This window comes from Barbatula barbatula (genome assembly GCF_947034865.1).
Source record: "Barbatula barbatula genome assembly, chromosome: 7".
Lineage (NCBI taxonomy): Eukaryota > Metazoa > Chordata > Actinopteri > Cypriniformes > Nemacheilidae > Barbatula > Barbatula barbatula.
Genome location: NC_136770.1, coordinates 16,169,040 through 16,191,435, shown reverse-complemented (window position 1 = coordinate 16,191,435; position 22,396 = coordinate 16,169,040). Strand labels below are relative to the sequence as shown.

Sequence of the window (22,396 nt, the reverse complement as noted above, 5' to 3'; positions counted from 1 at the left end):
CGCCCAAAACGCCTCCTCCCGTGGAGACAGCAGGTGGCAAAGCCCCTGCAGGTCACATGCCCACCGGGCGTCCTGAACCAGACAGCCAAGCGCTCTCTCGTCAGTTGACACCCCGTGGGAAGTGATGACTCCACCCCTGCGGGCTGGCCTGGGTGTGGTTTGGGCGGGCACAGGGGGACCTGTCGCCTCCCTGAACACCACCCAGTACCGCTGGGCATTCCTTGGACGAGGACCCCCTCGACACGGAGGCCCTAGCGCGCAGCCTCCAGTGGAGACAGCAGGTGGCAAAGCCCCTGCAGGTCACATGACCACCGGATGTCCTGAACCAGACAGCCAAGCGCTCTCTCGTCAGTTGACGCCTCGTGGGAAGTGACGACTCCACCCCTGGTGGAGACAGCAGGTGGCAAGGCCCCTGCAGGTCACACGCCACCGGGTGTCCTGAACCAGACAGCCAAGCGCTCTCTCGTCAGTTGACACCTCGTGCGAAGTGACGACTCCACCACTGCGGCCGGCTTGGGTGTGGTTTGGGCGGGCACAGGTGGACCTGTTGCCTCCCTGAACACCCCCCAGTGCCGCTGGGCACTCCCTGGTCGAGGCTCCCCCCTCGACACGGAGGCCCTAGCGCGCAGCTGGCCGCGGGACAAGCGGAACTACGCTTCCCCCCAGTGAGCTTCATTGCGCAGGTCCTGTGCAAGGTCTGGGAAGGGAGTATCAAGTGCTGCTAGTTGCGCCTTACGGGCCCAACTACACTTGGTCCTCGGAGCTAATACTCCTGACGACAACTCCCCCTGGCCAAATCCCATGGCGAAGGGCCTACTCGCAGGGGATGGACACGTTGTGGCGTTCGAGCCGGACCTCTGGGTCTGGCTCCTGGATGGGACGAGGAGTTCCTGGATGACCTACCCCCCTCAGTGGTGGAGACTGTCACTCAGGCAAGGGCCATGCCCACAAGGCTGGATGCCTTTAAGTGGCGCCCCTTCTCGTCCTGGTGCTCTTCTCGAGGAGAAGACCCGCGGAATTGCTCGCTCAGGAACGTGCTGTCCTATTGCAGGAGAGGCTGGGGAGTAATCTCCCCTTCCACATTGGAACGTGGGTACCCGCTGTCGCGGTTATCACGTACCAGTTGCTGGTGAGCCTCTGGGGCGGCATGACCTGATTATTAGGTTCCTCTAGGGCGCGAGGGGCTAAGGCCTCGTCCGCGCCCCGTACCCTCTTGGGACCTTAAGGTGGACCTTTGGGTCCCCTTTTTTCGGGCCCTGCCGAGAGCCCCTTCCTCGTTCTGCGAGGGGGATTGGCTCTCCTGCTGGGGCTCGAGTCCATCCAGAGGGTGAGGCACCTGCAAGCATTCCGTGTCCACCGATTGCCAAATTTCAGGCCCGGTGACTCTCACGTGATCCTGAGACCCCGGCCGACTTACGTGCCCAAAGTTCCGCCGCCCCCCTTACGGAACTAGGTGGTGAACTTGCAGGCGCTCCCACACCGGGAGAAAGACCCAACCTGTACGTGGGGTGTCCAGTAAGCGCATTGCGCCTCTACTCGAACCACACTGAGGGCTTCAAGGCCCTGAGCAGCTCTTGTCTGTTATGGAGGTCAGCAACGGGAGTGCTGTATCCGAGGAGAGTTGTAGCGCTGGGTCGCACACGCCGTCACTACGGCGTGCCGATCCTAGCCCGTGCCCATTTGAGTGACGGCACACTCCGCTCGGGGTGTGACCTCCTCGTGGGCATCGGCTTAGTGCGCCTCTCTGGCAGACATCTGTAGAGCTGCGGGTTGGGCTACGCTATACCTCGCAGAGGCTTACAACCTCCGTGGGGAGTCGGCAGCTCGAGTCTTGCCAGCAGGTGAGACCAGCAGTCGTGGGGCGTACGCCTGCGCATAGCGCCATTCCCCTTCTGAGGTGGACCAGTGCGCTATGGGCTGCCTCCCTTCTTTCCCCAAGGGTGAAGAATAGGCAGTCCGTCCATCCATCAATAGCACTCAGGGCGGCGGGCTCGGCGGAGCAGCCCTGCCGCCTATGGCCGGGTATCAAGCTGAGTTATTACATATAGCTCTAACCGGACCTAGTGCCCCACACGTAGTAACCCCCCACTAGGGTGGTTCCGTCTGAGATGTCGTCATGAGATGGTTCCCCGCGTGGCAACCCATGACCTCCCCAGGTGGACATCCACCTTGCGGCATTCCGCACATACCTCCCATGAGTTCTCCCCTATTTGGTGAGACCATGTTGGTGTCTCCACTGTATTCCCCCCCTAGGGTGGGAAGTGGTCTCCGTAGCGCACGTCCTCATTGAAGGAACAGCGCTTACCCAGTAGCCCTACGACTGGATGGCCCTCGCCAATGGGGCCGTCTGAGTTGGCAGAGGGCAGGGGCTACTCATCTTTGCCAAAAGCTCTGGGAGCCCCTGCCTGCCCACTGGAAGGTTACAAATTTCGCGATAGCGCTCACGTGTGGCTCACCCAGGCCGGTCAACGTCGCTTCGCTAGAGATTGTGACGCGGCTAGTGCCGTGGCGTTTTCCATAGGAACCCCATCTGTCGGCTTCGACACAACGTCGAGAGACCGACAGAAAGGGAACGTCCCGGTTACGTATGTAACCTCTGTTCCCTGATGGAGGGAACAAGACGTTGTGTCCTTCTTGCCACGACAATAGCCGTCCGCTGCAGCAGTCACGAGATGCTCTCAGGCTCCTCAGCACAAAAGGTGAATGAATGAGCACGCCGGCTCCCCTTTTATACCCGGATATCCGGGGGCGGAGCCCGGCATGCAAATTTCATTCGCCAATTTCATTGGCCTTTTCAAAATAGTCAGAGACGATTGGTTCTCAAGGGCGAACCCCATCTGTCGGCTTCGACACAACGTCTTGTTCCCTCCATCAGGGAACAGAGGTTACATACGTAACCGGGACGTTAGAAGGGAGCAGGTGGAATGTTATTTTTATTCATTTTGATGAAAATTAAAATTTGTCCCGTGTGATTGAACACTGAAGGCAGGGACAGCTGGGTTTTTTCGGTAAATGCTAAACCATTTCTAGGACGGTTTAACTTCACCGACAAAAAAAATATATTAAAGGGATAATTCATCTAGAAATGAAAATTCTGTCATCATTTACAGACCTTCAGGTTGTTTCAAACCTTTAAATTTCAGTGATTGTTGAACACAAAGGAAGATATTTTGAAGAATGTTTGTAACCGAATAGTGCTGGGGCACCATTGACTAATATAGTAAGAAAAAACTATGCTGTCCAAAAGTGTCCCATAACTGTTTGGTTTCCCACATTCTTCAAAATGTCTTCATTTGTGAGAACACTGAAATTTATACAGGTTTGAAACAACTTGAGGGTGAGTAAATTATGACAGAATTGTCAAGTTCAGACATAAAGAAAAGCTGGATGATCTTGGCAGAACAAATGACTTTCAAGGGAGGGAAGTTCATTTTTATCCGTTGCTGGAAAAATCGATAACCGTGTTACACCACCGAATGCTTGAATCAATGCTCCCTAACATCCAATAAGAATTGATCTCAGCGCCTATAATTAACAACACAGATCCTCATCATAACCTGACAATTCCAGTCTGCACACATTTTCCATGCCATCAGACATTAGGTAATTGAAAATTTTACAATTTCCATTTTTAGAAATCTATTGATCTCTACAAGGCACCACTCTTTTGTTTCATTACCAATTTGAGCACCAAACCAAATTCCTTATAGCCCCAAATGAACGGAGAGACTGTCTATTAGATCATCTTATTTCAGCAGATGATTGTTGTTTATTTATTTGGTTTACAGTCATTAGGCAGAGGTTTCCACTCCCTGCTGTTACTGCAGGAGGTAGATCTCCAACATGGCCGTGATGTACTCAAACACCTGCTCAGTTTTGGCTTCATGCCTAGCTCAGGGACGAATAAAGCTGCCAAGTTAAAAATGCGGCTTTACCACTATGACAATGACACTAGATCCCAGGAAGCACTTCCCACCATTTCCTTGTCAGGGATCAGAAGTAACAAGGTGACAATCACTGTTTAATGTCGACCCATTACGTGTCAGGGATATTCACAGATCTAAGCAGCTGGATTGAAATAACTTGCTGCTGGCACGCCACGACACCTTGTTGAATTAGTGAAATATACAGACCCCAGATACCTCAGACTTACAAAACCACTTTTTTTAAACTTTAGGTATAATTCTCTTAGAGTGCCTGCACCAGAAAAGCAGGGTTGCAGATTAGAGGAAGATTTATTTATCTCAGCGGAATGAAATTGCAGAATCTTACCAGATTCTTGAAATTCTTGGTTGGCTTGCGTCCAGGATTCTCTGATAAGTTTTATACTGTCCTGCATGGCCTTCAGGTCTTCCCTGGGACAGTTGCACTGGGGATAATCAGCACTGCATTTGCACCAGCAGTCATTTTCTCTGCACACAAACTCGCCCTCCGAGTGGCAGCCGATATAGCTGAGAGCTGCCTCTACAAATCTGCTCCTTAGGTACTTGGGCAGAATGGCCTGCAGCCCTAAAATAATACAAGAATGCTTTATAATTTACACAAAACAACTTTGCAACTTTAATTGTGTAATTTCTGATATTGGTCAGTCAAACAGCGAATCCCCCCATTAGTAATCTGTATACTTATACAGAAGCTTTCTCAAATTTAAGATAAGATAGGAAAAATCTATTTTTTACACTCAATCAATTATTTTTTATGTATTGAATTCATTAATTGAATAAAAAACCTTTAAAATATATCTTAGTGGAACGCTTACAAGAATGCTTTTATAACACAAACGATGGCAATGGAAAATGCCTGTAAATATGCCGCTGCCTCTTTCGATATTTAAAAGTATAATAACACAATTAAAAGAGTGACAACAACATTAGAAAGTCTGGGACATGGGATTTATGAATATGCTACCTTGTAGATGAATCTTGTTTTCAGGACTCTGAACCAAAACTGAACTGACGGAATCGAGGTTGTCATAGTTACTGCATCCAAGAGGGCCTGTCCTTGTTTCAGTCACCTTAAGGAAAGACGAGAGAAGACAAGAGAAGGCACATGACAATACTCTGTGCAAAACAAAGGCTGAGATGACACTGAGGCTATTAAATATGCAGAAAAAGCAGATGACTGCCCTGTGAAATCAAAGCAGGAAAATATTTGTCCTGTGCTGCTACAAGCCCACAAACAGACCGACATTGCAGTTTAAACAAGTCTACACAGGACTGACATTGGAATATATATAATACTATTAAAAAAACTAAATAAAAAGAATTATGTACACCACTGTTTTTTATTACTCAGAACGCAGAAGACATTGAGTTCTGTGTATCATTTTTGATGTGGTTTTGTAAGAACTCGGTGAGAAACGTCAAATTACTTATTGTTGAGTCATTGTCTTATAAAACTACAGCGGCGACATTACTCCTCTATCAAGATTATCTGTGGTCCATTTCTCAGAAGAAAAGTCTGGAAAACAAAATCCTCTTATTGCTTTGCATAATATCATTGCGGTCTAAGATAAATAATTAAAATTGAAAGAAAATGTATTTGTGGATATTTTTTCCCCTTTGGGATTGTTGGTTCAGACTAATGATTTGGTTTTACTGTTATGCAGGAGCATTCCTGTTATTGAGATAGCTATCATTTGTAACAAACTCTCTAGTGAGTGTTCAATTGTTGTAATGTAATGAAAGGCAATATTTCACGATGAAAGTAATGTGCTTTCACTGTAAGTACAAAATGTAACGGTAGCCATGGTGAAGGTTAATGGAGCCGTTGTAGAAGTAAATGACTGAATGCGACTTGAATTCAAAATCAATTTATTAAAGATCAACACGGGTATTTTAAAACCAACAAACAAAGACAAAAGCTACTACAGAAAATCAAAAGGTATGTACTGAAGTGTTTGCCAAAAATATAAAATTACAAGTTACTGAACACTGTGCCTTTGAGATAAATAAATCCAACATGCTTAAAAAAGTGAATGCAAGACAAAATCTCGGCTAAACCTCGCTGACAAAACCATATCTCTGTGATCTTTATACCCATCCAAGAGCTGCACAGTCGCAGCTCAATCATTCCTGACAAAAGCTTGATTTGAAGTCACTGTATATCAAGGCTCTTCTGACACATGGGACCATACACACACTGCCTGTGGGCAAATATATCCCCCGACCTGTCACTTACAAATTGTTTTCTGTTCTACATTGTCTTCCCTAATATGTCCCCAGCGAGAGAATAGAAGTTTCCATGTCGCATTTGTAGATGAATGGAGACCCAAGATTTTAGCCAAGTGAAGCATGACGAACTTTTCCTCTTTTTAAGAACTACTTAGAGGGTCACTGGATAATCTGTGACGTGGATCAAATTAGACGAGAATCTTCCTAGCAGAAAGTTGCTGTCATGGATCTGAACCCTAGAAAATGACCGAGGACCTGGAAAAGCCAGGGAAGCATTTCTAATGTGTTACACAAGCCGCAAATACCAATTATCGAGAGCTGCTTTATTTAATTTCCACTCAATGTGTTGAAATAACATTCAGGCGAGCGAGAGGATCAGGAGGAAAACTACGGGTTCAGCAAACCCACCACTGGCATTTCCATTTCTCTTATTGATGCGTCTACGCAATTAATTAAAATCCAAGGAGCCTCTACAGGGATCAGATTAATTTCTAACAAAGACAGATGTCCGACGTACAGGGAAAATAGACCGAATGCAAGTATAAAGACAGCGTTTTCCATGCATAGCAATGAGCCGGTATGCAACAAGGGCCCGATGGAGCGGAGCATGTGTGAAACCGGAGCATTCTTTTGGTGAAAGAGAGAAAAATGGAATTGCTGTAACTGGTGTATTCGGAAAATCTGAATTTACCTGAGTATGCACTATGCTGCGGTCATTACAGATGCTGAGGGGACCAAAAGCCATGTGAACTTAAACTGTGTCTATTTTGTATTATCTGACTGTTTTGTTTTTGCTGACTGCATCAGAACTTTGAACAGCAGGCATTGATGAGATCAGGAACTGGTATTAGGGTCGCTTCCAATGTGGCTGAGTATATGGGATGCATTAATGGATATTAGTCATTTGTGGCATGCATGCAACTTTCAGTCTCAATCACACTGAAGTTCATAAGACCCCTCTTTCATTATTAAGGATGCTTAGACTCCCTGATTTATTATTCTGCACATAGTTATGCCGTTTTTATATCTCGAATTCCCATATTACATCTACTATAAACAAGGCACGGAAAATTTAGATAGATGTACCGTTAATATGGATAGATGTACAGTAAACTGATTGTAAAATGAACCCCAAAATGGTGATCAGGACATACAAACAAAAACTATAGATAAAGTACAGATTCTGCGGAGCTATTACTAGAATATGCATTGGCAAAGTGCTAAATGGCTATTCTGGCAAGGAAATTTCCGCCGTTCGTCCAATCAAAAAGACGCAATCATCGTTAAAAACTTGCAAAGCTTTCCACAGTCTATGTAGCAACCTGGAAACTGTGTTTTTAGAGCAATTTCAGCAATTGTATTTCCTCAACAATTCAACAATGTATTTTCTCACTTTCAGCGCTTTGAAGTTTGGTTGTGTTAAGTCTAGGGAGGAGTCAGAAAGATCAAGACAGAATTTTCATTTTTCTGCAGGTCACTTCAAAGTGGCCAAGTGACTAAGTTATTCCGCTTATTATTCACCATTACACAATAAATAATGAAACATAGAAAAAAATACAAGAGACATTCTTGTACACAATTGAAACCCAGTCTGTGAAAAACAGGCTAAGTCTCAAAATCGAATCATCAGAAAACGAGCGTCAACATTTTTTCACTATGATTTCCATCTTTGAAATGGCATTGCTCAATGAATATTAAAGATATCAAGATTATATTCTCACAGAATGTTCTGTACATTATGATGATTTTATGTAGAAAACCGTAAATCACAAAAAAAGACTTTCACAGACTGGGTCACAATTTTCAAACTTAGCATGACACTGAAGATGCCACATTCACAATCAAGTATTCCAAAGACTCGTTCAAAAGAACACTTAAGCCTTTTTAAATGCTAAATTCACAATTATCAGCAATCCATTGTATATCTCAACACCGTAAATGAGAAAAAAGACAGTTTTGTCATTCCCACCTGTGATTAATCCAACAAAAACTGTGGAAAATGTCACAGAGCAGACCTGTGTAGCTGCGCATTTAAATAATAATGGATTTTAAGATTCCTATCCGAGCTTGTTTAATACACGAGAACTGTCATTAATGTTTCCAGGATTGGCACTTAGTATAAAATTGCTTTTTACAAAGACCCAAGAAGAATGAAAGCTGTATTTGATCAATTGGTATAAGCCAATATGCATTTTTCTATTTGCATACAGGCTGTTTTTACATCACGCTGAAATTTCTTTAGAGAATTTCAAGTAGTTTTTACAAAAGTCCCTTTCCGGTGGCTTAACGCAGCCCCCATGTCTCAGCTCGTGTGTGCGCTATGGGGAAAGCTTATCATTGGAGGAAAGTGTGCATTAGAATGGAATTATCATCCTCTCTAGAGAAAATGGGACTTTATTGAAAGCAGCAGGGAATCCTAGTGCTGGTTAATGCTCTCGGCTTTGGCTTGTGAAATCTTAGAATGAAACACAAAGGCTTTGGAAAAGTGCTTCATCTGTGCGCATTAGCTGCGAGTTCTTTTTGATTTCTAGGCGTTCCTTACTTCTAGCCGGATTCAGAAAGTTCTCGCAATGGTTTATGGCAGTTAAGAGGACGAGGCTGGGGGAGGTGTGGATGTACTGGCAGAGTTTTCATGCCTCCCAGCCTGTGCTCTGGATGCTTGACTGATGACCCAGGCAAACGTCAAAGCGCTACCCATGGCAAACTGCCCAACTCTTTCTCGTCTTATTATCTTTAATAAAGTTTTCCACAGTTCATGTGTTTCCGACACAGAGTCAGCTAGAGCATTCAAAGAATACATTTTATTCCATAAAAGAGAAGAATGTCAAATGACACATTTGAGTATAATGTCTATAGGCAAATAAAACATTTGAATAATAATGAAAATTGTGTCATTGTTTACTTGTCTTGTTGTTTCAAATGTATTTTTTTAAAGTGGTAAAGTGTTGTGCAGCATTAATATTAGTTTTAATTGGTAATAAGGGAATAGATAAACATGTTTATTAGAAATACTTTTGTCCATATGCTGTTTTAAGAAGTCCTTGAACCATTGTCTAGTGTTGTATATGCAAACCGCTTAAGAGTTATAAATTCTGCCACTTACCATTTTGGCCTCACCTTGAGAAATCTTTTGCGATTGTTGAAGGCAATGTATCGTTACATCATGCAGTCAGGCATTAAAATGCATCCGACCGATTCAACCGTCCAGACAATTCGAAACATGCCCTGATTGTTATAAACCTCGGCTCGCACTCCTCCCTGCTGTAAATCAAATTTAGATGCTGTGATTGATGTTAACTGGCACTCTGTGCATTTCGTGTCCACCATCTCGCCTCACCGTGGAGGTTAAAGATCCATTTATTATTGGCGGTGTAGAAAATCCTCCTCATAAGTCTCTTATTCATTAGGGCCTGACACCTCACTTATATTCAAAATGGCTGACGAATGGGCCGAGCTCTCAAAGAAATAGTTGAAATGGACAAGATCATTCGTCTCACGGAGGCATAATACTACCAGAATCTCAACTTATTTATTTGATATATTCTCTTCAAAAGCCTTCCCAAAGCGAACAGCTCTTCCATTTGCGCAGACCGCTCTTTTTGAGCCGATGTTGCATGTTTATTACAGACCGAATCGCCAATTCGAAACAGAGAGCCTTTGTATGCGCATCTGTCTTCATCCGCAAGGGGTAAAAATCCATGGGCTGAGGACTGCTGATGCTACGAATATTTCACATAAATCTCAGCAACACGGGCAAATAAAGGACCTCCGTCTACTCGTTTCCATACAGATGGCTCACAAGCTTTTAGACTAAGATACTTGCTGTCAGTATATGATGAGTCTTGCTCTTTGTACCTAGGAATCAACTGCGATTACGGTGACTAAGATTTTCAAAATAAATAAAGAAAAACCCTACAAAGACACATTGGGTCAATTAGAAGATAACATTGCTACCTGCAGAACCCCCCTCCTGCGAATCTCCCTTTGTGTCTTGTGCAGAGGCCAGTTAACTAATTTAATGTAGAGTATTTGGGTTACTGTTTCGAGCGCAGTCACTGACCTGACAGACATAACTTGCTATGGGTAACTTGCTGTGCATTATGATGTATGATGTGTCATACGTCATTTGGTTTAAGCTGAATATGTGTCTAAAAAGTGCCTTTTAATCACAAAACAACTAAACAGCGGTAGAAAATATGAGACCACTTAAAAAATATATTTTTACTTTGTCTGAATATACAATTTAGAGGTTGTAAAATTATCATTTTTGTTACGTTCTGTGAACAAGTGGCAACATTTCTCCCAAATTGACCACAGAAGTTGAAAATTTTAACTTTTGCACAAAGAGCTCATCGACACCTACTGTTTGAGACGTCCGAACGCATGAAGACACTCCCGTCGCGCAATGTTTTTCGCATCACTCAGACGAAAATAAAGACCTATTTCCTTGAGTAATAAAGAGCGAGGAACGCGATGCTTCGCATTTGGTGTGTACACAGCATCAGTTTTCCAAATTGCTGTTTGGTGACTTATTCCTAAAGTTTGATTCTGTTGAAATTCAACAAACGCTGCACTGGAACCAGTGCTCGAATTGAAGGGAGGCTGGGGGATCCGTGACCACCCATAAGGCATTAGGGTAGGAAAGTACAAAATAGGAAGTACAAAATAGACTTGGGGTCCCTCAGATATTTTTATGATAATGACAAATGTGATAAAATTCATGCAATGGATATGGTAAATCTTGTGAATTCATTGTTAACAAGGATTTAATTTAAGTTTGTTTATGGGCTAGTTGTCATGTCTCTTTAAATTTTAAACGCCCCCCGCCCCAGGTCTAAAGGACATCGTTGACATGACTGCTTGAACTTCTGCCAAAAAAATTGAGAGTAATAAACCTCCACTCGCAGTCTAGAAGAGGAAGCTTCTACTTTTTTGAGGGGTAATTTTCTATCGCTATATATCTTTCCACTATATTTATCAACTCCATTTCGGGGCTTTTGTATTCCTTGCGTAAATTATTATAAGGCCTGGTTCTGGGGTGCTAGAGATCTCAATGAAGATGAGTGACAGCTTTTAACTAATTATAAAGGGAGAACATGTGGTGCGGCTTCTGTGCTACATATAATCCATTTAGAATTGTATGAAACTTGTTTTTCATGCTGCTACGACCAACGTAACTATGTAAACTGCACAGAAATCCTTGAAAAATCCCCACAACGCTAACACACAGACTGACAGCCGGTCTTGTCACAATTTATATTTTAATATCCAATAAACTAGTTTCTTGCATTTAAACAAGTCTTTTGGAACAAATATTATTATCACAAAGTGTCAATCATCCAGTTTGTTTAAGGGAAAATAGTAAATACTACATTGGTAAATAATGCTAGAATTATTCTGTTGGTCGTTCATTACTGTTCAAATGCCTGCATTGATGTATTTGACACAAAATACAGTAAAAGAAGCCCTTTCTTTTTTGAAAGCCTGTTTTTAATAAATAGTATATAGTTATGCATATTATGATCAAATATATTATGTATTTTGTATAAATTGTATATTGCGAGACTAAACCCCACCCCCACAAAAAAAGTTTTATGGTGGGGACTCATGTTGGGGACCCCCATAAGACTTCGCTTTTTAATCTGTTTTCTGAAAAGAAGTCTAAAAGGTGGCAAAAAGCCTTAAATCCAAGTAAACTCCATTCACTCAACATGACATACACAATCCAATCTGAAGGCTAAAGGCAGTGGCTGTCTCACATTTAACCCAGCTTCTCTGTATCTAAGACGGACCTGCAAAACAATGGAAACAGCCAAGCTTTCCAAAAATAAGCACTCAAACGTGGGGTCAGGTCCCCCGGTCTGTGCGCATCTAGGCCACAGGGTTACCTTGATGGCAGTGGAGGCAATCTGGAGGTGGTGTAGTTTTCTTAGAGTGCTCTCTCTGTCTATGAAGTAGGAGGCAGCCAGCTGGTGAAGGGTCTCCAGAGTGACGGCCGTGCCATTTGAGTCAGTCAGGTCTGCCGTGCGGCTCAGCCTCCTCTTGTCCACAAATATAGTCAAAGCCTCCTCACCTGCAATGGGGGCAAGGCATCATAACAAGGCATGGAAAAATTTTAAAAAACGAGAGCTCTGTTTGTTATGTTCGATTATATGACTTTCAGTATATGACCTAACTTTATAAATATACATTACCTACAATATTTATCTGTTTACCATTATATAATGCAAAACACGTTATTATTATTAAAATAAATAATTTTAGAATATATTTTCACATGATAATGTCTAATAATCCATTTAATACTTTAAACTCAAAGCTGCCTGTTAATATTCAATGCACTCAGCACATTTCTCTTAAATCATGAATCTTCAGAGAAGAACTGACATTTTAAGACATCAAGATGCAGCAAAGATTCACAAATCTTTCTCTCTCCTAGCATCTATTATGGAAATGGAATTCTGTTTAAATGATCAGGCACCTCTACTCAAGTACCTCCAAGTGTAGCTGTAAGCAGAAAGTGTGTGCCATATTTTCTGATGATGTTCTCAGTAATGGCTCCGAGGGTGGGTCTGCGGCCCAGCTGCCTGATGGTCTGCATGAACTCTGGATCGAGGGGTAGAGCCACGCCATTGTCCTCTCTCTCCAGAGCCAGGCTGTTCACCTTCCAGCGCCCAAACTCTCTGCAAGGTCACACACAAATACACACACAGAGACCCTATTTGGAAATGTCCTTCATTTCAGCTACAATGTGAACAGAATGGTGAAAATGATTTTTTCATCCACTGAAAGAATTTGTTCATTGTCTGCCCCGGTGTGTATTGCTGTGGCAGTAGTTACACAAAACAAGAAGAATCTATGTTGTAAAAATACCCAAAAAATATGTATATATATATTTTTATTTTTTTATTTTACATTAATATGATATCTAACTAGTTACTTAATTTAAATCAGAAGCATTAGTAAATGACAGAATTCATAATTTTGGTCAACTGTTCCTTTAAGTTACAGCCACTTCTACTTAAAAGGACATATGCACAATTTAAAGAGAGGTCTGAAAAACCTTCACGCAGCTTGAGTGCGCAAGGACGAAACACAGTTCGCTAAGACCCGCTGAGGAGAAAACACAATGAATGCATGACCCACCCTGCCTGCAATTCAAATCATTTTGTGCATCCACTCTATTTCTTTTTTCAGAACGTTTCAACGTAAGCCCTGGCCTGCTGTAAAAACTGTTGTCCGCTGCATAATGGTGCAATCTGAGGTTATTTTGAATGACTTCTGCATTGAAGCACGCCTGACTGGGAGTAATCAGGAACAATGGCAGGCTTCTTTCATGGATAGGAGTCTGTTCGATGAGCACAGCTGGAATTTTGTCTGAGAAAATCAAGATGCCGCTATCCGTTTAGTGACTTCCATTTACAGAAAAAGCTGCTCGGTACAATACAATGACATTTTGAACACATTGAACCTCATTAGTAGTAATGAAAAGAAATCAAATGTTTATGGTTTATAATCAGGACCATGAGAATGCAAGTTACAATTTAATTAATGTTTTCAGAGCTTTGTGTTTAAAGGTTTATTAGTTCGACCTGCTACTTTAAGCTTTATAGCTCTAAACTATACTTGCTCATTTAGTCCTCTCTACATAAAACAGTTAACTAAAACACATGATTCTTTTCTAACTTCTTCTTAAGTTCTTACAAATTTTCTTATTACCATATCATGCTATTTACTATTAAGCCTTTTGGATACAGTTCTACGCTCATTTGCCTAAAAACATTCATATGTTGTAGTATGTGCTTTATAATAACTGAATGTTTACTCGGTTTCAGAGAACACACACACAAAACACACATATACACATAACCACAAACAATACTCATAATCAAAATCCAATGGTTATGACTCTCTGAACTCTAGAATCCCAGCAGTCCTGCCTCTGTTTTTTTCCAAAGACTTTTGTTCTTTAGTGGAACTCAATCTGCATAAAAAATACATGACCTTAGGTTTTAGAGGGTTTTATTCCATACATTTTTAATGATACAAAATAGTACATATTTTTCATGTATTCTTTAGCTGTATGCTATATTTTCCTTAGAAGATGAGCATATATTCTTTAGTATATCAATTAATTTTAAAATTAATTGAAATTCAGCACTTAAAATGTATTACTTTTAAGTTAGTAGCACACATATTATATTGCTTATTTATTAGTGATTGTCTGCAACATCAAAATTATTAAATTACTGGTCAGCATTTCACGATCAATGCGTAACAAATAGCATACACTAGACCAGGGGTTTTCAAACTTGGGTTCCGGGACCCCCAGGGGACCTCCAGAAGATTGCAAGGGGCTACAGCACAAATACATTTTAATTGAAAGTGTCTCTTTGGGGTTATCTCTTTGAGGTTATACATCCAGCAAGTGTAGACAGCTATTTAGATTTGGTAACAACATCCTGTCTTTATAATATTACATTAACTATTTATGTAACAAAGTTTCAATGTTTCCTTACACATAAAACACATACACTGATATGTACTTTAGAAAGGAGGTCCGTCATAAAAGCTTCATCTTATTTAGGGGTTCCTGGCATCACAAACTTAAAACCCCTGCACTAGACAACCCTAGTAAAACATAAATACATTTACTTGTTAATACATTTAAACTGTACTTGAATTTGTATAGAATTTGATATATTTCACATATATATATATATATATATATATATATTTATTTGGAGTAGGCCTACTACCTCTGCAGAATGCACATTTCTTAATAGTAGGCCAAAAATTTCTTTTAATGTCACTGGATTGCATGATTTTTGAATAAAATCTGTCTTTAAATGCAATATATTTGAAGTGTTTTGTAAGTATACTGGCATGACACGTAGTTGTCAAGTTACAATTATATCCAATATCTATAGGAGATTATAGCCTGTAATGTCAAACTAATAAGGCGGACAATACATGACAATTATTGGCAGCACAAGTGAGAAACAGGAAAAACTGTGAGAGCGAGAGACAAATGAAGGGAAGGAGAGAAGGAGAAAGAAGGGATGGTGAGAGAAAATATGATCGACATTGTGTCAGAGCACAAAATTCTTGACGGACAGCTATAGATGGAGCTGGAGGCTAATCCAGCCCTGAGCCCACGCTGGAGCCTCACAGCAGGAGAAGACATATTGAAGAACTACCTGCCAGGCTTCCCCACAGAGACCAATAGCTACATGGAGTCAACAGTGAGAACATGCTCCAGTGGAACGCTTCGAAGCCAAAGGGAGACCAACAGTGTCGCTCAACAAGCAAATGAGACCAGCTCCTATTGCGCTATATTAGACAATTTTTTTAAATGGCCGCCTATGACTCATAACCCCTTTTTGAAGAATTAATGATCTAGATTTAACAATTGTAATGTTTTTAGTCCTACATTCAAATATTAAACGGTTTATCTCTTCTTCTCCTCGTGATGGGATCTTGTTGTGGCATATTTCTTTTTTGCAACAGAGCTGTGTGCTCATATGCAGGCTGCGAGTATGCTGTCATGTAAAATATATATATTCCATACTTCAATTAAAACCTCTTTGCAAAGCCTTCATTACATCATGACAGGTTCACAAAACATTCCGCACTAAATGCGGCCACAAGCTAAAACGATTTAAACTTCACCCGTTTGTTTCTAACGTGTCCGTTTCTGATCACCCAATTGGTGTTGCACCATGCAAACAAGAACAGTTATGCAGTCTAGAAAAGTATTTTGTTATTTCTAGTTATTTCAGCTTAGTTGGTGGTAGTGGATCACATAAGTGCAAATCTGTGTGTTCGACACCAAGGAAACACACATGCTGATAAAATGTATACCTTGAATGCACCGTAAATTGTTTTCAAGACAATTATTCTGAAGATATACAATTACAGTGCAGACACTACCAATAGGCAATTTCACTCTTTTTATACGTTTCATAAGTAGAACTAAGCATAACTTGAATGCACAATATGGTCGATGGTTTCAGAAAACAAATACTTAACAAAGTATGTTTGTCGGACACAGACTCGCCACTGACTTGCATATCAATTACTAAATTTTATTTGAAATAAATTACACAAAAAATTGTTCTTTGATATTTTCTCATTAAACTGGCTTTTTCTCAAGGTAATACTATCAAAAACCAGCTGTGTTTATATTTTGGTCCTAACTCGATTTTCAATTCAGGACAAATCTGGGGAAAATTGAGATCTCAGGCTACACCTCATTAGTTGTGTTTATCAAACACATCTTCATGCTAACGGTAATCTGATAGAAACATGCTCATTAGCGCTCACCGCTGGAGTCATTTAGGACTTTGAAAAACTTTCCAGACCTAAAATTAGAGTTAATTGGTCAACAGAGGGCATTATCTATTTATTCAAAGCGTATTTTGTTCATATTGAAATATTGAGTCATCGGAGCCCATATCATCATCACCCCTGTCAGTCGTGAGATACGACGGAACACCGATACCTCTGTATGCTTCCATTATTCAAATCCCATAAGGAAAGTCAAACAGCTCATCTCTCAGAGCCGAGCCCTCGCCCTGATAAACTGATCCTGGAAAACAATCTACCATAGCAATGACCGAGCAGCCAGTAGGTGTTTTGTCCTTGATTGTGTTTCCAATGCAAGTGCAAGCATCCTCTGGGGATATGCATGTCTTCAAACATAAATAATGAGACGATTAGCTGGGGCCAGACGCCCCTAGCCTGATATCTCTCTCTCTCTCTCTCTCGCTTTCGCTCTCCCGGCTTACGCTCTCTTATATAGGGTAAATTAGGGTAATCTGGGGCATTGGGTAATGTGGGACACCCATCCTCGGTTGTGTACATTTCTTGCTCTGTTGCGAGCAACTAAAGTGTGTTTCATTTGTTGGCATTCAGTTATGGTTTGTCGATCACAGCAAATTGCAGACGTGCAATGATACATGTTAGATTACTGTAATTCACCTGATGTATATGAACCAGCTTTGTTGCCATTTGCTGTGTTTATGTTGTGGAATGACTGTAATTGAGAGATGGCAAATTATAGTCTTAGGTATTCACACCCTCATATTTGGACATTGCTCAAATGGCAATGCTCAAAACAGCAAAACATATCTTGCTGGAAATTAAATAATAATTGAATCACCAACATTAATTCATTATTTTATTTTTGAATGAAGGTAGAATGCAAATCTATTCCTGTTAAAATTCTTGTTTTTTGTATTTAAAGGAACAGTTCACCCAAAAGTAACAGTTCTGTTATAATTTACTCACCCTCGAGTTTTCTTTGTTCCGATTGAACACAGAGAAAAATATTTGGCGGATGCTTGTAACCAAACAGTTCTTGGCCACCATTATACTGTAGGTGGAAAAATTACAATCGTTGTCAAAAGTTCCCAGTTGAAAATTTTTTTTTGTGTTTAACAGAACAAAAATAGTTAAGTAATATTGGTAGTCAATGGTGGCCAAGAACTGTTTGGTTACAAGCATTCTTCCAAATATCTTTCTCTGTTCATTAGAACAAAGACATTTATAGGATTTGAGACAACGTGAGGGTGAGTGAATGATTTCAAAATTTTCATTTTTGGATGAACTGTTCCTTTAATGTCAAATTCAGGATTTCCAATTTATTCCAATAATAAGTTTGAATTTTACACATCAAGAACTATAAGAGCTATTTCAGAGCCAACATGTTTTTTAAGAAACCCCCTCCCATGGATGTCAAATAAGGAGCAGGAAATAATTTGACTTTAAATGAATCTTGACATGTTTAATTGTTGAGGTAAAACCGTCAAGAAAAGGAGTTGCAATGCAACCTTTCAATCCATGAATAGAACAAAAAGACTTACAGCCATACTGGAAGTCCTTCATGTGTTTAATTTGAAATTCCACACCAGTGGCTGACACAGTCTTTGCTCCGGTTTGATTTCAGGACCGGTGCTAAGATATTTGTTTGATAAGGGAAATTTAAGGAATTTACAAAGAACCCAGCTGTGATCCATGTACCATCCGGTGCGCAGAACACGCATGAATGAATTCAGTTAAATATTCCACTAAAATAGCGCAAATAAGTGTCACTAATTACACACTCAATGGACTGAGGCTTTTATGGAAGATTTTCAGACATTATTGCCCTCATGCTGAACACTTTCTCTCTATTACAAAACTGAAGAGGTTTGAGGCTAATAGCTGACCTTTAATGCTCCAGGCATTAAGACACTTACACATTTTAAAGAGCATAATAACTTGCTTCGTTTTTAGAAAATGGGCCGACAGCTCTTTATGTCCTTATAAAAAAAAGATTACCTCCGTTAACAGTTAAGTTTTCCCCATACAGACTCGTACACTGAAATTATGACTTACTAATTAAGCAAACGATAATATCGCTCTGGCGGAATCATCAATATCATCTCATAAAGGCAGCTTTATAGCTCAATTCACTGTAACTCTCCTGCCTCGGTCTGGACTCGATTCAAGAGATTTTTAATGTAAAAATATTAGCGATGCAAATGGCATATAGCTTTGTCTATGTACACATCAGACAAAACATGTCTCCTGTATTTACGGTGCAATAAAAATGCAGCTAGTTAGAATAAAATGCATTTACAGTTTCCTAATGCCTTTAAATCCAGTGAAGGTACGAAAGTACACATGCTGTCGACACATCAACACAGTCCAAAGCACAAGAAAACTTCAGTGTTTGCGTGGGAGAATTACTGCTTATCCTCATTGTGCCTCACACAGCCCTGGCTAAGTCGACAATTGCTGTCACCTTGTGCTCGGGGAGCTGTGCTATTAGCATCTCCGGGAAGAGCGGCAACGCTTGTAAGCGAGCACGTATCTTCTCTGGCAGCCTTTTCCGCCGTCCGCCTCATCCGCCCGCCCTCCCTTGCAGAACCCTCCCATCACACACTTGTCAGGCAGCATATGTCTGATGTTTTATGAGATCCCTTTCAAGCATGTGACAGGAAGAATAGACACTACTAAGTCTTTACTGTACCCTTGGGCACCATTCAACCTTTGGAGGAAGGTAAATGGGTAGAATGAGAATGTAATATCGGACACAAATTTCCCTGCGATGCATGTAAGAGCACACCGATCTGTATTACTACAAGCACTGAAAGCTCTGGCTTCGTAAACACAGCGAACTGCTGGCATTGCAAATGTTGATGTTGTCCAAGTTTGCGGCGAGAAACTCAGCAAGAGTTATTTTGGCGGGATTTGTTATCCTAACAAATTTCCGCAGGTGGGGCGGCAGTTACAGAAAGATCTAGATCTGTTTACAGTAACATCTTTAGATCTATTTCCAGTGTTTGTTTAAGAAGAATCTCATTGAATATGAAAGCAATGGTACAACCTTTTAACACAAAATGTAACTGTTTTCAAAGAAGTCTATAAAAAATTAAAGAACAGATAATGGACTGTCGGACACATTTTTTTCTTTTTAAATGTCTGGCCTAGAAGCAAATTTGATTCCCTCTTTGCCCGGATCTGTAGCGGATGCAAACCTGTCCCTCTCTGTACGGCAAGTGTGAGAACAAGGCACTTTAAAGTCATTGAGGCACTAGGGATGTTGGGAGAGGCTTCCTGCCTAGCATGCAAAGTGAAACCTTGTACCAACACACACACATATCAACACCAGCACACACACGAAAGCGAGCTGCCAGATTCCACCAGCAGGGGGAGATCCGACATTGAGAAAGCACAACTGGACTTCTTTTTGACTCCGATGCCCCATCTCTATAAAAAACAAAGCCAGTGGAGCGTTCAGAGATACACACGTACGTTGAGGAGAGAGTGTCTGACTAACCCCAATGTTGCCATCTCCATCTGTGCCTGGCAGCCTCATCCGACTGCCCTGCCAGACGAGCGTGTCAGTCAGGCTCAGTTCAGCCAACACTTTTCACTGTCTTCTCTCTTTCCCTTTTGGCCTGTTTACTACTTTATCTAATACTCAATTTAAACTCAGTACAACTCTCCTTACAACAGCTTACCTTGAGTTACAAGTTTTTTACTACACTATGAAGCATTTTGTTTCTTTGCAACAGTCTTCAACTTCATGCTTTCACTGCATATTTGCAACATTTCTTACCATTTCTATTCTATACTTTTCTATACATTTTTATTTTGTACATTTTCTCTATTGCAGATTATGCTGTACTTGTACACTTTGTGGATTTGGTATGGAAGTACCTACAGCAATTTACACCGATACAGACAATGAAGCTTTATTCTATGGATCTTGCAACCGTTCTCACACTGATAAATAAAATGTCCCGATGTCCAATAGCTCCTTGTTGACTTGTCATACTAATGTTCTTGTGAAGTTTACGTGACGTAACTGAACAAGCACATCACAGTAACATGCCACATGTTCTGCACTTAACAGATAATAAATGCAGGACTAATGAGGTGACTCACCTGTAAATCTTGTATTTGGTTGTGAAGCCTTGTTGATAACGCTCCACAAATTCAGCAAATTCCTGTGACTGATGAAAAGGCCCTTTATCTGAAAGGAGCCACCCAAACGGACCAACGGCATCATGGGAGGCTGCCACAGGGGCTAGAACCCAGCAGGGAAGGCTTAGTACAACACACACCCATAGACTCATGAGATACGCCAGTCTAAAATCAGCACGCTGGCAGTTCATGCTTCCCCCTGCGACTCGACATTCTCTCCAAACTTTCCTCACCTTCTGAAAGAGCAAAAAGTGAAAACAAGTGTGTATAGATGATCCCTGGCACAGACGTCACTTGTTTTCTCTAATACACCTGCAAACACAGTTGGTAAGACCACAGCTTTTTAAATGCTTTAATAGATGGGCATGGTTTTGTCAGGTAACCAAGTGATGCTGTGATACACATATATCGGCCGAAGAGTCCAAATAATAGCCTATATGACGTGATTCCATAGGGTTGCACAAAGGCGAGTATTTTTAGTCTGCAAGTATATTTAGTCATACTGCAAGTCTTTTTGCCGATGTATGTATTAAGATAATATTTCATACGAGTATACTTTACCAGCATATATTTTGTAAATACTATTAAGTTAAACGCGGTTCTCCAACAAGAGTAAAAAAGATCATCATGCAGGAATGCGCCAATGCGAAAATAAACCACGGTATAAAAGTGAGGGACCATAGTTTTTATAACAGTAAAAACATGAAAATTTGACGATATTTTTTGTTATTAAACTCGTATTACTAATGTAAGTGAATCCGCCTAAACCACACACTTTTACTATAGTTGCAATTTCATCTAACTTGTAACAATGCGTTTACCTCGTCCAGGTGCCCGATGTTTTAACCACTGAAGTCCACGGTCTGTATTGTTTCACGATAAAAGGCAAATGGTCGTTCACGCAAAGCATAAGATGTAACCGGTGAGGGTGACCTTTAAGGGTTTGACTCAGTTCAACTTGTTTTAAACACCATCGCAAAAGCCAGAACAGCCCTGGAAACCCAGCATCCAACTCTTCTCCTTCAGCATCGAGTATATTTCCAAGCGTCTCGTGCCGTATAATCCGGGTGCACAGAAGAAACAACTAAAGCGAGGAGATGCGGTCGATCTTCACTCTCTTCTCTCCGGGCAGGTAGGTCTCTTATGAATTGGAAGTTACGGTGAAGAGATCCCATAACCGTTTAACGATCGGCTCGATTAAAGTCTGTTTTCCCCGATGTCGACATATTAACTTCACCGGCGTCCAAGAAACACTAAATAAATGTAGACTCCAGAGGTCCACTCTGTGCAACTGCGCGTGTGTCGGATGCTCAAAACCAATGCTTCCCATACACCATAAAAATATCCAATTTATTTCTGAGTCAAGCCTCCTCCACTCCGCATTGGCTGTTCGAGAAAGCGAGGGCGGGGTTTGAGAGCCGAGAGAATGTGCTTTTGTACTTCAGGTTCAGGGTCAAAATGAGTTTGAACATTATATGGTTGTTTTTTTATGTGAGTCGAGTGTTCCATTTTGTGATACACAGCTGCAGTATTATATTTATTTTGCACCACACTCGTTAAAATTGTTATATAGTTGGTACCAATATAATACATTAAAGAAACTCTAAAAAGCATTCCTTCATCTTTATTTAATGTGAAAAAAAATGAACTGGGGAATAGGGCTAAACATTTATTTTATTTGTTTTACTTGATGGGGTGTCTAAGGCAGCACAAAGCGATGGTTAGGACAAATAAATAATTCAAAT

At 41.2% G+C, this 22,396-nt stretch overlaps 1 protein-coding gene across 1 annotated transcript in view; it reads right to left on the bottom strand.

Annotated features, from left to right (window-relative positions):
* The window catches only part of brinp3a.1 (bone morphogenetic protein/retinoic acid inducible neural-specific 3a, tandem duplicate 1), a 30,759-nt gene extending 8,781 nt beyond the window's left edge, over positions 1 to 21,978 (bottom strand). The window contains exons 1-6 of the mRNA XM_079460589.1: positions 21,473 to 21,978; positions 20,613 to 20,887; positions 12,669 to 12,856; positions 12,062 to 12,246; positions 4,909 to 5,014; positions 4,273 to 4,509 (exon numbers count right to left, since the gene is read on the bottom strand). Of these exons, the coding sequence (XP_079316715.1) occupies positions 4,273 to 4,509; positions 4,909 to 5,014; positions 12,062 to 12,246; positions 12,669 to 12,856; positions 20,613 to 20,842 (946 nt within the window). The 5' untranslated portion in view covers positions 20,843 to 20,887; positions 21,473 to 21,978. The remainder of the gene's footprint in view (positions 1 to 4,272; positions 4,510 to 4,908; positions 5,015 to 12,061; positions 12,247 to 12,668; positions 12,857 to 20,612; positions 20,888 to 21,472) is intronic.
* Positions 21,979 to 22,396: the final 418 nt, after the last annotated feature.